We start from the raw sequence: 17,209 nt of genomic DNA, 5'->3' as shown, positions 1-17,209 counted from the left end.
TTCAACATGATCACGGTTGATCTTGGGCTTCAATACCACTTTCCCACCCACTCCCCATATCCCTTGATTCCCTGATGGACAGATTTTTTGGTCTATCCCAGCCTTAAATATATTCAACTTCAGAGCATCCGAAGATGGTGGAGAGTTCCAAAGATTCACATGCCTTAGAGTAAAGAAATTTCGCCTCATCCCAGTCCCAAATTATCATCCCCTAATCCTGATACTGTACTCATGCATTTTAGATACATAAGCCAGTGGTAAAAAACACCCAGTGTCTACCCTGTAGCCACTTCAGAATCTTGTATTTTTCCACGAGTTAATTTCTCATTCTTTGAAACGCTCGAGAATATAGGCCCAGTTTACTCAGCCTCTCAGAGGATAACCCTCTCATCCCAGGAACAATCTACTGAACCTTCACTGTACTGTATCTGATGCAAATGTATCCTCCCTTAAATATGGAGACCAAAATGGGACACAGTACAATTGTGGAAAAACTTCTTTACCCCTGTACTCCAATTCCCTTAGAATAAAGGCCAACATGCCATTTGCCTTCCTAATTACTTGGTGTACCTGCATGCTAACTTTGAGCTCCTTGAACGAGCACATCCAAGTCTCCAGAACTAGCCGCGCCTCTCACCAAGCTGTTCCAGTACAGCTACAACATTGGCATCTACCTGGCAATGTGGAAAATTACCCAAGTGTGTCCTGTCCACAAAAAGCAAGTCAAATCCAACCCGGCCTGTTACTGCCCCATCAGCTTACACTCAATCATCGAAGTGATGGAAGGGGTTATCAACAGTGCTATCAGGTGGCACTTAGCAATAACCTGCTCACTGACATGCAATTTGGGTTCCACCAGGGTCACTCAGCTCCTGACCTCATTATAGCCTTGGTGCAAATGCATACAAAAGAGCTGGATTCCTGAGGTGAGTGTGATTGCCATTGGCAGCAAGGCAGCATATGACTGTGGCATCAAGGAGCCCTAGCAAAACTGAAGTCAATGGGAATCAGGGGGAAAACTCTCTGCTGGTTGGAGTCATACCTAGCACAAAGGAAAATGATTGTGGTTGTGGGAGGTCAATCATCTCAGCCGCATGACATCGCTGCAAGAGTTCCTCAGGGTGGTATCCTAGGCCCAACCATCTTCAGCTGCTTCATCGCCTTCATACCATATTAAGGTCAGAAGTGGAGGTATTTGCAGATGATTGCACAATGTTCAGACCATTCGCAACTCCTCAGATACTGAAGCAGTCCATGTCCATATGCAGCGAGACCTGGACAATGTCCAGGCTTGGGCTGATAAGTGGCAAGTAACATTCGTGCCAAGTGAGTGCTAGGCAATGAGCATCTCCAACAAGAAAGAATCTAACCATCTCCTCTTGATATCCAATGCCATTACCATCACTGAATCTCCCCACTATCAAACACCCTGGGGGGTTACCATTGACCAGAAACTGCACTGAACTAGCCACATAAATACTGTGGCTACAAGAGCAGGGCAGAGGCTGGCATATTTGGCGTGTAACTCACCTCCTGACTCTCCAAAGCCTGTCCACCATCTACAAGACATAAGTCAGGAGTGTGATGGAACACACTCCATTTGCCTGGATGAGTACAACTCCAACATCACTCAAAAAGTTCAACATCATCCAGGACCAGGCAGCCCGCTTGATTGCCATCCCATCCACCACCTTCAACACAGAAGCGACAGCAGTGTGTACCATTTACAAGATGCAACGCACCAACTCCTCATCTCAGTCTTAAATGGCCTGCCCCTCATTCTGAGACTGTGTCCTCTGGTTCTAGCTTCACCAGCAAGGAGAAACATCCTATCTACATCTACTGTCATGCCCTGTAAGAATTTTGTAAGTTTCAATGAGATCACCGCTCATTCTTACTCTAGAGAATACAGGCCCAGTTTCCTCAATCTCTCCTCATAAGACAAGCCGAGACTCCCAGAGGTTAGACTGGTGAACATCTGTTGCACTCCCTTGGTGGTAAGTGCATCCTTCTTTTCTACGGAGACCAAAACTATACCAAAACTCCAGGTGCAGTCTCACCAAGGCGCTATACAATTGCAGTAAAACATCTTTACTCCTGTACTCAGGTCCCCTTGCGATGAAGGCAAACATACCATTTGCCTTCCCAATTACTTGCTGCACCTACGCGCTAGTTTTTAGTGGCTCATGAACATGGATACCCAAGTCCCTTTGGACATCAACACTTCCCAACCTCTCACCATTTTAGAAATATCCTGCCTTTCTATTTTTTCTACTAAAGTGGATAACTTCACCCTTATTCAGATTATATTCCATCTGCCATGTTCCTGCCCCTTCACTTAGCCTGTTCAAGTCCCCTTGAAACCTCCCTGCATCCTCCTCACAACTTACATTCCACCTAGTTTTGTGTAAATTCAGCAAATATCGAAATATTACATTTGGTGCCCACATCCGAATCACTGATATAGATTGTGAACAGCTGTGTTCCCAGCACTGATCCTTACGGTTCCTTACCAGTAACAGGCCACCATCCTGGGAATGACCCATTTATTCCTACTCTGTTCTCTGTCTGTTAACCAATTCTCAATCCATATTACCCTCAATCCCACTTGATCTAATTTTGTGCACTAACCTCCTGTGTGAGACCTTATCCAAAGCCTTATGAAAATCCAAATAGACCACATTTATGCTAATGTAACATTCGCAAAAAACTTCAACAGGTTTGTCAAGCATGATTCTCCTTTCATTAATCTATGTTGACTCTTCCAAATCATATCATTATTCTCCAAATGTCCAGTTATCACATCCTTTGGAATAGATGCTAACATTTACCCTACTACTGACTTTAAACTAACAGGTGTGGTGTAGTTCTCTGTTTCCTCTCTCCCTTCCTCCTTAAATAGTGGGATTACATTTGCTTCTTTCCAATCTGCAGGAACCTTTCCAGAAACTATATAATTTTGAAAGATAACCACCAATGCATCCACTAGCTCTATAGTCACCTCCCTCAGCACTCTTGAGATGTAGCTCATCAGGTCTAGAGGATTTACCAACCTTCAATTCAATTAATTTGAGTACTACCTCTTTATTAATAATATACAGCGACACTCACATCATGTGAAACAATAAAAAAAATGTTCCGATTGGAAATCATCCTGCTTTTCACACTTTAATTTTTTTTTAGCAACTCCAGCGTATACTTGAATCTATGAGTAACCAACTCTGAAGTACTACCATCAGTGATGATTGTAAAACAAATTAAATTCAAAACACATTTGACAGGATTAAACCAATTACATCCCTTTGTTTGATTGCGAAATTACAATCTTCAATTACACTACTAATACAATAAATCTTAATCTAAAACCTCAGCCTACATCATTGTAACCGTTTCATTTCCCTGACAAACACTGGTTAAGCTTTCTGCTGCAGGGGTGTTGCATTATAAACTGAAATTAGACTGGTTATGTTGTCCCTGTCCCAAGTGAAAGGACTGACATCCGATTCACTGAACTAACTAACTAGTTTCCAGCTAACGAATAATGATTTTCAACTTAACTGGAGAACACAAATAGCCTGACAATTCATGATGCTTCTTTGGCATCACTCTAGGGTTTCCACCTTATCAGAATCTGGTAGTTTACTTGTCTATTTTTTCTTATAATAAAATGAAGATTATTGATCTGTCTTGATGTGTGTAGCAATGAGTCACAGGTCACTGAAAGGTCAGTTATTGTGAAGTGGCTCTTTTCACTGGTCACATAGCTACCTATTGTCGAGTCATTTTATGACAATGATCTATCCTGCTAAAGGTCTTTGGCTCTAGTTGCAATTACAGAGTGCCTGCTTGTCCAGAAGAGGCAAGTAAGACTTGTTGTTCAAAGTGACAAGATTCTCTGCACATCAAATGATGGACATTACGGACGTAATCATAGATAATGGTTCTGGGCTCTGCAAATCCGGGTTAGTTGGTGACAGCCTTCCAACATCTGTCATACCATCCATTGTAGGTACCTTCAAAGTCAAGGGAAACACACGTGAAGCCTCCCACACAGAAATTTATTTTGGAAAAAAGGCTCTAGCTAAGAGAGGCAGTGGGTGCCTTAAGTACCCTATTGAACGTGGCATAGTTACCTCCTGGGAACTTTTGGAGAAGCTTTGGAAGCATGTTTACACATCTGAACTTCATATCAAATCAAAAGAGAGGCCAGTTTTGATGACTGCTGCTCCACTGACTTCTTTCTTTAACAGAGAAAAGATGGCAGAAATCATGTTTGAATGTTTTAATGTGCCAGCTATCTACGTGGCTATTCCTGCAACTTTGGCACTCTATGCATCAGGACGGACTAGAGGAATAGTCCTAGACAGTGGCTTTGGATTAACTGACGCTGTACCCATTTACGAAGGCTACTACCTGCCTGATGCTGTCAAAAGACTTAAACTGGCTGGAAATGATATCACTGAAAATATGAGGAGACTCCTATTGGAAAGCGGACAAAACATCCCAAATACAATCTATAAGGAAACCTTTGAGAACATCAAGGAAACACTGTGTTATATTGCTCTTGATCCTCAGCTGGAGACCAAAAGTCAAACAGATGACATTCAACAGGAGTATACACTTCCTGATGGAAATCTGATCACACTCCAAAAGGAGCTCTTCAAAGCACCAGAACTACTCTTTACAACTTCCACTGTAGGATTGGAAGAACCTGGAATTCATAAATTGATTTACGACAGTATTTTAAGATGTGATATAAGCTTGAGGAAAGATCTATTTAGCAACATATTACTATCCGGTGGTTCTACTCTTTTCCTGGGTCTGGAAGAAAGATTGCTGAAGGAGATTAAATTCCAAGTTCCCAGTGGATTACCAATTAAAGTCATTGCACCACCAAACAGGAATAATTCTGTTTGGATGGGTGCCTCAATTTTAACTAGCTTGACAGCATTTAAGGATATGTGGGTTACTAGTAATGATTACAGAGATTATGGACCAGCTATCATTAACAAAAGGTGTTTTTAAGAATTACTTATGTGACCGTTTGATTAAATTTTGACTGCATAAGATCAAATACTTTAATAAATTGTCCAAAACCCATGCTAATTTTGTTTGATGGTCAAACGCGAGGAATTCAGTTTACATTTGAGCATAATCTGACTGTACTTGTAGTTTACAGAGCGTCTAAAAGGGTCCAACTCCTCCAGCCCTAAGGAATTTGCAAATCAGATAGGATGCCACACTGGAACGGTGTTAAACTGAGCCAATGCAAAAGTGCCCTTTCCAGACAGTCTACTTCTACATCCCTCTGGGATTAATTGGTCCTTGACTCAGAATTTACACTGCCAGTTTACCATCAGAGTGAAGTTGAAATAATTTTGTACTAATATTAAACTTGCAGTGTAAATGTATATTTGATTAAGATCTCAGCTGCCAGCATTAACATTAATAGTCCTGCTGGAAGACAAATTTAAACTGAAGATTATTCATTTAGTTAATTTACTGGTATAACATGAATTAGATAAAACTAAAGGTGGTAATTTTCTGTCTTTGCCTGTTTAAGAAACAGGTACTCAAATGATTTCAAAATTAATTGTTTGTAGAGTGTGAAAACTTTTCAGGCCCAAATTTTCATTAAATGTAAGAAATTGTAAAAACTTCAGAATCAGAAAGAGTTGGGTGAAAAAACCTTGCTCTTTACCTTTTTTCTGTCAGCTATTTCAGCCCCTAGATCATTTTTGGTGATACCAAATCCAAGCTGAATGTGGGTTCTTCAAATGTTCACAACTTCCTCATATCACTGCAATCTCATGGCATCACTGAATGATAAAATGGTGCTCTGAAATACACTGAAATCAATGTCTGTCTGGTTTTTGGATAACCAGAATAGAACGGTATAATATCTTTATTATTTGACATTCCTTGAAACATGATGCTGCATACCAAATCCATACCAATTTCTCTCACAACTCTAAGTTTGAACCTCTCCAATCAGCATTCCACTCCTGCCACAGCATTGAAATGGGTCAAATTAAAGTCATTAATGGCATAATGTGACTATGGTGCATTCTGTCTTCTCAATCTTCCCAAACTGTCTGAAATATTTGGCACGGTTGATCACATCATCCTACTTCAGCTCTTCTCCTCTGTTGTCTAGCAGAGTAGGGCTGCTCTCCATTCATATCTATTCAGTCATAGCCAGGAAACCTCCAGCAATGGCTTGTCGTCTCACTCCTGCACTGTTACCTCCAGTTCCACCATGGATCTATCCTTAGCCTCCTCATATTTCTCATCTACACATTGCCCCTCAGTGACACCAACCAAAGACACACCATCAATTTCCACCCGCATGCTGACAACACCAAACTGTCTAAATACCACCTCTCAACTCCTCCACTGTCTGTGTTGTCAGGTTGCTTGTCCAACATTAAGCAGAATGAGCAGAAATTTTCTCCAATGAAGGATAAGCATGGCAAGTTTCAGGAACCTTGGATAACGAAGGATATTGCGAGATTAGTCAAAGAGAAAAGGTAAGCATTCGTAAGGGCTAGAAGGCTGGGAACAGATGAAGCCTGTGGAGAATATAAAGAAAGTAGGAAGAAACTTAAGCAAGGAGTCAGGAGGGCTAAAAGGGATCATGAAAAATCATTGGCAACCAGGATTAAGGAAAATCCCAAGGCCTTTTTTACATATGTAAAAAGCAAGAGGGTAGCCAGGGAAAGGGTAGGCCCACTCAGGGACAGAGGTGGGAATGTGTGTGTGGAACCAGAGGAAATGGGAGAGATACTAAATTAATACTTCTCACCAGTATTCACCAAAGAGAAGGACTTAGCGGTCGATTTGTCTAGGGAAGAGTGTGTAGATAGCCTGGATCATGTTGAGATCAAAAAAGAGGTGTTAGGCGTCTTGAAGAACATTAAGGTGGATAAGTCCCCTGGGCCAGATGGGATCTACCCCAGAGTACTGAGGGAGGCAAGGGAGGAGATTGCTGGGGCCTTGACTGAAATCTTTGCATCCTCACTGGCTATGGGTGAGGTCCCAGAGGACTGGAGAATGGTCAATGTTGTTCCATTGTTTAAGAAGGGTAGCAGGGATAATCCAGGAAATTACAGGCCGGTGAGCCTTACGTCAGTGGTAGGGAAATTATTGGAGAAGATTCTTCGTGACAGGATTTACTACCATTTGGAAGCAAATGGGCGTATTAGTGAGAGGCAGCATGGTTTTGTGAAGAGGAGGTCGTGTCTCACTAACTTGATCGAGTTTTTCGAGGAAGTGACAAAGATGATCGACGATGGAAGGGCAGTGGATGTTATATACATGGATTTCAGTAAGGCCTTTGACAAGGTCCCTCATGGCAGACTGGTACAGAAGGTAAAGTCGCACGGGATCAGAGGGAGCTGGCAAGATGGATACAGAATTGGCTTGGTCATAGAAGACAGAGGGTAGCAGTGGAAGGGTGCTTTTCTGAATGGAGAGCTGTGACTAGTGGAGTTCTGCAGGGATCAGTGCTGGGACCTTTGCTGTTTGTAGTATACATAAATGATTTGGAGGAAAATGTAACTGGGCTAATTAGTAAGTTTGCAGACGACACTAAGGTTGGAGGAGTTGCAGATAGTGAAGAGGATTGTCAAAGGATACAACGGGATATAGATCGGTTGGAGACTTGGGCGGAGAAATGGCAGATGGAGTTTAATCCGGACAAATGCGAGGTAATGCATTTTGGTAGGTCTAATACAGGCAGGAATTATACAGTAAATGGCAGAACTCTGAAATGCATTGACGGGCAGAGGGATCTGGGTGCACAGGTCCACAGGTCACTGAAAGTGGCAACGCCGGTGGATAAGGTAGTCAGGAAGGCATATAGCATGCTTGCCTTCATTGGCAGGGGTATTGAGTATAAAAGCTGGGAAGTCATGCTGCAGCTCTATAGAACCTTGGTTAGGTCACACTTGGAATATTGCGTGCAAATCTGGTCGCCATATTACCAGAAGGATATGGAGGCGTTGGAGAGGGTCCAGAGGAGGTTTACCAGGATGCTGCCTGGTCTGGAGGTTATTAGCTATGAGGAGAGGTTGGAGAAACTCGGATTGTTCTCACTAGAGTGATGGAGATCGAGGGGCGACTTGATAGAAGTTTTCAAAATTATGAGTGGCATGGACAGAGTAGATAGTCAGAAGCTTTTTCCCAGGGTGGAAGAGTCAATTACTAAGGGACATAGATTTAAGGTGAGAGGAGAAAACTATAGAGGAGATGTGCGGGGCAAGTTTTTTATGCAAAGGGTAGTGAGTGTCTGGAATTCGCTGCCAGAGGAGGTGGTGGAAGCAGGTACGATAATGGTGTTTAAGAGGCAGCTTGACAAATACATGAATAGGATGGGAGTAGAGGGATACGGACCCTGGAAGTGCAAAATGTTTTAGTTGACAGGCAATATGATCAGCGCAGGCTTGGAGGGCCGAAGGGCCTGTTCCTGTGCTGTACTTTTCTTTGTTCTAATTCAACAAAGGGAAGATCGAGGGCATGTGCCCATTCCCTAGACACCCGTCCATGGCCACTCTCAGACTGCTTGCAACCTCAGCTTATTTGACACTGAGTTGACTTCCCGGCCCTATATTCTTCCCATCATTAATGCTTCCATCTCTATAACATCGTCCCTCTCCAGCCTTGCTTCAGCCCATCTGCCGTTAAAACCCTGACTTCTGTTAACTCCAGGCTCAACTATTTCAATATTCTCCTGGCCAGTTTCCCATCTTCCACCCTCCATATACCTCAGCTGACCCCCAAACTCTGTTGCCCATATTTCCACCACACCATGTCCCATTCACCATTACCCCTGCACTTACTGACCTACATTGGCTCCTGGCCCACCAACACCCCAAACTTAAAATTCTGATTGTGTTCAAATCTATCCATATCATCAGCCTTCTCTGGCTCTGTAACCTCCTCCCGCCCCACCACTCACCCAAGAACTCTGCCTTCCTCCAATTCTGGACACGTGCGCATCTCTGACATCCTTTGACCCCACTTTAGTGGCCATTATTTCAGCTTAGAATTCCCTCTTAAACCTCTCTGCCTCTCATCCCTCCTTTAAGTCTTTAAAATCCACCTCTTTGAACTCAATTTTATATACCTGCCCTAATCTTTTCTTCTTTCACTCAGTGTCAAATTCTTTGATTGTCAGATTATACTCCGGTCAAGCACTTTGGGACTGTGAAAGGATTTGCATAAATGCAGTTATTGTTGTTCTAATTATTACCTCCACAATCCCCCGTTTTGATGCTTTGTACATCATTATACAGGCAATTCAATATCCCTTAGTTTTATTACTCCTGCCTCAGAATGAAGAGATGTCTTTGTTGGGTAAATAGACTCCATAATTGGACAGTTCTGTCAAATAAAACATTTTTCATGCTTGCCTAGTCCAAACAGTACTGCCTGGTAAAGGAGTGCATCACTCCACTAATCTGCTATAGTGGATGCTCAAGAATGAACTGTAAAAATCACTGTCCCCTGCAGATTTCCTTCAAGTTAATTGGCAAAAATGCACCACAAGCAATCTGACAATTTTTTTGGTTATCACAGGAGAATATACAACTAATTGCTCACTTGAAAGAACCAAATTGCTGTCTAACCACACATCATGTTAAAGCCCTGTGGACTGAGGGTTGCAGGTGGGAGGCTATGCATCCAAATTTTGTGCAGCAAGACATTGCAACAATTTGAAATGTTATTGGTCCAGTTGAATACCAGAGCAATGAACTTCAAACTTTTCCTTGTCTTTGGCCTCTTAGTATTTGAAGAATTGGGTACCAGATGATGACAAGTAACACTTTTATGGGTCCAAATTGGAACAACTAGTGCTAGGCCATGCAAGCTAAAAGGAACCCACCTGTGCCTTTGCAGTTGGTGCTGTGTTTGTCTGAGGTATTCAGCGCCAGTCAAGAAATATCAGCAATAGACTGACAAAGGTAGCTCATCATGACACAGATCAGAACTGATGCTGTCAGTTGGACTGGACTTAATGAGTGACATGCTTTGGCTTGTGGAACCAGCTGCCCAGCTGCATCAGGTGCGAGCTCAAATGCCCAAACAAATGTCATAGCTTTGGTGTCGTATTTAAATTCTCGATGCATAGAATATAAGAGCAGCGAGGTTATGCTGGAACTGTATAAAACGCTGGTTAGACCATGATTAGAGTATTGCGTGCAGTTCTGGAATCCACATTACAGGAAGGATGTGATTGCACTAGAGAGAGTGCAGAGGAGATTTACCAGGATGTTGCCAGGGCTGGAGAATTTTAGTTATGAGGAGAGATTGGATAAACTGGGGTTATTTTCCTTGGAGCAGAGAAGATTGAGCAGGGAAATGATTGAGGTGTATATAATTATGAGGGGCATAGATAGGGTAGACAGGAAGGAACTTTTCCCCTTGATGGAGGGATCAATAACATGGGGGCATAGATTTAAGGTAAGGGGCAGGAGGTTTAGAGGGGATGAGAGGAAGAATATTTTCCACCCAGAGGGTGGCGGGAATCTGGGACTCTCTGCCTGAAAGGGTGATAGAGGCAGAAACCCTCATAACATTTAAGAAGTATTTGGATGTGCACTTGTGATGTCATGGCATACAAGGCTATGGGCTTAGTGCCAGAAAATCGGATTAGAATAGTTAGGTACTGGTTTGACTGGCGCAGACTGGATGGGCCGAAGGGCCTTTTTCTGTGCTGTAGACCTCTATGACTCAAACTGATGGAGGTGGTGGCTGCAATGGAAGATTTTCAAATGGAATCAAAATGGCAGAAGCCTTAAATATGAAGTATCTTTTTTCTAAAACCCAGCATAGTCAAGAAATTTTAAGGTTAGTTCCAACAAATTCCCAAGAGTCTTTGAGAAGTAGTTGCATTTGAGCAAACAAACACTCTCCAGCCGTAGCTTTTACAATGCAAAGCATTGTATTGATCACAATGGAAGACTTAGAAGGCTCTGCATTCAACGACTCACGAGGCAGACGAAGCACACCCTTGCGTCTCTTTCTAAAGCACGCATTTCCTGGAACAGGTCGCTAGCCTGAACCAAAGGCTATAGTTTGAGAGGCACCACTCTGCATCAAGCATGGCTGACCAAGACAGTCTCCTGCTCTTACCTCCAGCCATTGGTGCATTGGAAGGATTTGCATGTTGATAATCAACCTGCTTGGCTGCATTATGAATGCGCCTTCCATGGCCATCAAGTCCTGAAATGGGACTCGAACCTAGAGCTTCTGGCTCAAAGGTTGGAACTACCCACTGCGCAACAAGACATCCTCTTAATGAAACCTCTCTGGAATAAATGATCTTTATTACTACTACTGCTGCTACCAGCATTTATATAGTGACTTAAATGCAGCAAAATGTTCCAAGATGCTTCACAACAGCGTTAATCAAAATTTGACACTGAGCCACAGAAGAAGCTATAACAGCAGATAACTAAAAGCTTGGTCAAAGAGGTAGGCTTCAAGGAGCATCTTAAAAGGAGAAAGAAGCGGAGAGGCAAAGGAAGTTAGAGGTTAGAGGGAGTTAGAGCTTGCAGCCAAGACAACCAAAAACACTGTCTTTAAAGGTGGGGCAATTAAAATACTGGATACACAAGATAACAGAATCGGAGGAGGGCAGAGATCTTGAAGACTTGTAGAACTGGAGGAGGTTACAGAGATTGGGAGGAAGGAGGCCATGCAGAGATCAGTAAACAAGGATGAACATTTTAAAATTCTGGACTGCAAGCGAATGTAGGGTACACAGGTTGATGGGTGAACTGAACTTTGTATGTTAAGATAGAGTAGCAGAGTTTTGAAAGAGTTTAATTTTATGCAGGGTGGAAGATGGAAGGCCAGCCAGGAGAGCAGCGGAATCGTCAAGTCTAGAGGCAACAAAGGCAAAGATCAGGATTTCAGCAGCAGAATAGCTGAGGAAGGGTCAGCGTTGGGCAATGTTACAAAGATGGAAGTAAACAGTTTTGATGATGGAGTTGAAAGCTTATCTCAGTCAAACACAACATGAAGGTTGCAAATGGTCTGGTTTTAGACAGTTGCAGGGGACAGGGATAGAAATGGTGGCCAGGGAATGGAGTTTGTGGTGGAGACCAAATACAATGGCCTTGGTCTTCCCAATATTTAGTTCAAGGAAATTGTTGCTCATCCAATACAAGATAATTATTGAATAGTTCCTTTTTCTATGCAAATAAACTTTTAGACTTTAGATCCAATGCACATAACTCTAAGTCTTACGGTAGTCAGTGCCATCACGTATGTTTTAACCTTCAAAACAGCTGTCTGATGATGCCCATGACAATTACTGTGAGAACCTATACCCAATTGCACTAAGAATGGTAAACTACAATCGTGTGCACAGGAACAATTAAACCATTTAAAATATGAATTGAACTGCCAACATTTAAATTATAAACATCATTTAAAGTATTATTTTTGGAAAAATTACTTGGCATATTCTTTTACGGTTACATGAATATTTGTACTGAGTGTTGCAGAATGTTTTAAAAAGGACAGTAATAAAAATCCAATCTGACCACAAGGCACAGCTACCTTGATGTGTATAGCACAAATCATGGAAGCAATTGTCCAACAAGCTTTTTCCTTTCACGAGTTATTTACAAACCACTATCAATCACTCACCATGTCCAATCCTGAGGAATGAGACCGCAAAGCTATGCTCCCAAAAGGTAAAAACGATGTCAAACTCCAGAATATCTATTTACTTTTATTATCACGTTCTTAATCCAATAGTGGTTGCCTTCATTGGCAACATATTCTCTCATTTGAAACATATTGAAAATTTACTGTTGCCATTGTATACAATTTAGACATCTATTCTTTTAATGTTGGAATTAAAAATTTCCTTGCACAGTATGACAAAGGCCATTTCAGGAATGCAAGTTTAATTATGTATTCATAAACACACTGCTACCAATCCACACACAAATGTTTTAGATCACAAGATAAGTGAGTAGAAGACCTATTTTTGTTCTTCCATCCAGAAAAACTTAGTCACCCCATTACAACATCCAACTGTCTCAGCAAAAACTCTTACAAAAATTTCCTACCATTCTTAAATTTACCTTTCATGGCTTTCAAATGTGTCCCTTGTCCCAATGTCACAGTTTAATTGCACTAGACCAACCCCCAATCACAAAACTGACCAGTTTGCTTCGAGTTTCTGAATCCAAGTCATTAGCATAAATTAGGAATTAAAGTATGGGCAAAAATGTTGATAATGTCTGTTGAGCCTTTCTGGGACTTTATAACTAGTTTTTAGTGGGAATAATGCTAAACAAGCAGCAAATTTTGCAAAATGAAAGTTTTCCATTTTTGGCACCTGATGTCAACAAGTATGGATGACTTATTCAGGTCCAGAAGAACTTGATGGGGTGTAAATCTCTCTTCATCTACCTTAACAAGGTCCCTAAACCAAAGTTCTGAAGAAAACTTCTTGCTGCACCAGGATGAATCTGTTGCCATTTTCCACACCAGGCATCTTCATATCTCAAATCAAGATTGAGAACCTGTACAGTTTTGTGCTCTGGCCTCCATGCTGACTAGAATCAAGTTGGAGGCTGCACAAACTCATTTCACGTAGATTAAAGCTGGTGCAATCAATAATTGATCTTCAATTCCATGAGTTTTAATTCTAGCTGAGGGACTTTATCAAATGCTTTCCGCCAGTCTATATAAAAAACAACTATAGATAATATTCCCCTGTTCACTACTTTAGTCACCTCTTCAAAAGATTCAAATCAGATTTGTCAGGCACAACCTACCTTATGATCAGCTGAAAGTTTATGGTATTCGGTCACTCCATCTTAATTAGAGACTGTATTAATTTCCCAACAACAGATGTTAGGCCAACTGGTCTATCAAGTTCCATGGTTTCCCACTCTCACATATCCTAAAAAATTTCCAATCTAAGGGAACAGTGCCTGAATCAAAAGAACTTTGGAGGATTATAGTTGGGGTGCCTGCAATTTTCTCACCTACTTCTTTTAAAAGCCTGGGTGGAAACCACTTAGCCCTGGGGACCGCTCTTTGGTACTATTATTTCCTTTGTTAGTTATTTTGCTTACGTTAATCTTTGAGTCCCTGATTCAGTATAAGTTTCCTTGGAATATCCGTTATCCTGAACTCTTCCTCTACTCCAAGTATTGGCACAAAGCAATTATTCAGCATGTCCGCCATTTCCTTATTTCCACCAACAATACTCTCGTTATCAGTTTTGAACGGGCCCTGCATTGCTCTTAACCACCCACCCTATTTCTCCTTAGGTAATTGTAAAAATTGACTTTTGTATCACTTGGAAGCCTCTTTTCATACTTTATTTACTTATAATCTATTTTGTTATCCTTTGCTGTTCTTTCCAATTTGCCAGGATCTCTGCTCCTTTTTTGCATACTTTTCAGTTAGATTTGTGTTGTTTCTTAACTCTACTATCATCCACACCTGTTTTTTGCCCCCCAAGTAGTGCTCTTGCCCCTTAGAAGTAGCAACTGGTTCTGTATCACCTTAAGTTCCTTTTTGAATACCTACCACTGATCTATCATTTCATCCATTAACAGATTCACCGACACAATCAAACTACATCATTATTCTGCTTTAACAGTCTCCTCTCAGACACTGAATTATTTTGTATCAGCACCAGCTCAAAGACAATAAACATAGACATCAGCATCTCCTGGTTCTTTATTTGGTTTGCCCAACATCACTGAATTCCAGCTACTAGCTGGAGTCCACCTCCAACATTCTTCTACATAGTGAGTTTTCTCTTCAGTGTTCATGGAACTGGGCAAGCAAGACTGATCTTAAAAACCTAATGGTTTAGAGCCATTATGCAACTCCAGCCCATTGACAATTGGACTTTAGTCTCTGCTGCAAAAGTGGCATTTTTACATTCCAGCACTATACAAATCTAGGCCCAGGTGGAAATATCGGAAAGAGAAACTATTAACTACAATTGCTGAGCCTGCCTCCGATAAGCTCGGTTTCATATTTTATATCAACAGCTTTTTTTTCAATCACATCTTCTCAATTCATTCATAAAGCCGACTGTTAAAGACCGAGTATTATTCTCATACCAGTGATCTTGGACTAAGCAAATTTTCTTCAGAATGCATTAGTGATGTTATACATATGCGGATCTGCAGCATTTGAAGCTTTTATCTAGTGGCAGAAATACACAGCTGTCAGCATAGCTGTGTCACAGAACGGTAATATCCAAATAAGCAGCATGTGGCAGACACAGTACATTTAATGCAGTATAGATTGGGAAAGGCAATTCTAACACCTCTCTCGCATTCCTAAACACATCATCTAATAGGAATTCCCCCCTCATCTACGTCCTCTAAGTTCTCTCTCTCTCTCTTCCCATCACAACTTTTCTCATCTACAGTGTTATTAATGGATCTCCTGAGTGACTGTAGAGGAGAGAGAGGCTGCACTACTATAATGACAGGAGCATTATATTAGGTAAGACATAATGATGTAATATCAGTCTCATCAGATCCTATTCAGAGAAAATTCAGATCATATAATTTGTGAAATGGAAGAATATTCATGATTTTTAAGGAATGCTGCCATTAAATTCAGAGAAAGAAACCTTGTGGGGTGAAGCTGCAAATGCTGATGCCAAATACTTCATTAACTAGAATTCTTCAACTACAATATGAATGCTTCATATTGTATTCCATAATGTTAATTGAGACGATTTGAAAAGGGTGAATAATCTTTGCCTCGAGACTGAAGGCGAATCCTTTCTCAAGCAGCACATCTGTATGATAATTTCTGAATAAAATGAACTTGACAAATGTAACGTTACAAATAGAGCTGAATCCTGCATCTTCCTGAGGACGGCCACAAAAATATAACACATGGGACAGGTTGGGGATGAGATTAAAGAGAAGTTGAAATTTTAAAGAACTAAGCAGATGAGATTGCTTGGCATCTGGGAGGGACAGGGATTGGGTTCCCTCACTCTGTTCTACGTTGTTGCTGACACTCAAAACGTGAGTGGAACCTGTTAACAGACAGTTTTAACACACACAACACAACTTTATCTGGACAGGACAAATAACTCGCACCACTTTAACAATGAAACACACACAGATAACACTTTTTTTTAAAAAAAAGAGCTTGGATGGCCCATGGGAGATTGTCGGATGTTCAGCTTACACACCTGAACACTGAAAATTATTAGGAAGAGTAGATGCAAGCTGAATAAAATGAGCAAAACTCAAAGAATCAAACAAGCCTGTGAATAAAATATATTGGTTAGTTTTTAAAAGTTTGGCAATACTGTGACTAAATTTAAAGAATATATGTTACAAATTATTTACGTTTTCATGTTTGTTATGTTAAATTGTTTTACGTATATATGGAAGCAAAATAGCTGTTCAAGAAAAGTCGAGGAAAAAAACTATTCAAGCATTTTGATTTGTTGCTTTTGTGGTAGTTGTCAATTGTTGATTGTTAGCTTTATAACTACTTTTGAAGAACTGCGAGTGTTTGTAAAGAGCGATCGTGGTTTAATTAAAGCAGTTTTAGATCATGAGGTAAATAGTGCTAACTGGTTGGTTCACAGTCTTGATTTTGTTTTATTGACCTGCAGACATTCCCTCATACCCTATGATGTTTTCTGCATTATAGGCACACAAGTGATGAAACATTTTATCATTGACAAGAACTTGTATTTAAATAGCCCCTGTCTCAGGATGAACTAAAATACTTCACTGCCAACAAAGCACTTTTAGTATGGTCAATGTTGTAATGTAGCCAAATGCAGCAGCTAGTTTGTATGTAGCAAAGTTCCACAGACAAGTTATATGACCAGATAATCTCTGTTTTTGTGGTGTTGGTTGAGAGAAATTATTTTGGCCAGGACATCAGGAGAAGTTCCTACTCTCTTTTGAAAGGCATTACTGGATACTTTACGCCTATCTCAAAAGGCAGACAGGGCTTGGATTTAGGTTTTACCCAAAGGTGGCATCTCCGACAATGAAGCATTCCCTCAGTACTGCATTGAAGTATCAAGTTAGATTACGTGCCCAAGCTTCTGGAGTCTGTCCTTCTGTTTCACAAGTGAGACAATATGAGAAAAAAAAAGCTAACTGGTTCATCTAGCCTGCCTCATACTATTGATACAGTACAGATACTCCCATCCGAAACCATCGCCCATGAA

At 41.0% G+C, this 17,209-nt stretch overlaps 2 protein-coding genes across 7 annotated transcripts in view; one reads left to right on the top strand and one right to left on the bottom strand.

The window, feature by feature from the left end:
* LOC144678686 (uncharacterized protein KIAA0232-like) overlaps window positions 1–17,209 on the bottom strand; it is an 89,340-nt gene that overhangs the window by 63,855 nt on the left and 8,276 nt on the right. The window lies entirely within an intron of this gene.
* Window positions 3,907–5,025, top strand: LOC144681927 (actin-1-like). Of its 2 annotated transcripts, XM_078544212.1 has the most exons (2): window positions 3,907–4,493; window positions 4,680–5,025. In XM_078544212.1, exons 1-2 carry the CDS (start codon window positions 3,907–3,909, stop codon window positions 5,023–5,025), a joined length of 933 nt encoding a protein of 310 aa, XP_078400338.1. The 2 variants fall into 2 exon arrangements, with proteins under 2 accessions (XP_078400338.1, XP_078400251.1); XM_078544125.1 differs by having other exon boundaries at window positions 3,907–5,025.

This window comes from Cetorhinus maximus, chromosome 1 (assembly GCF_964194155.1).
Source record: "Cetorhinus maximus chromosome 1, sCetMax3.hap1.1, whole genome shotgun sequence".
Classification (NCBI taxonomy): Eukaryota; Metazoa; Chordata; class Chondrichthyes; order Lamniformes; family Cetorhinidae; genus Cetorhinus; species Cetorhinus maximus.
The sequence above is the reverse complement of the archived record's forward strand: the minus strand, read 5'-3'. Positions and strand labels throughout refer to the sequence as shown.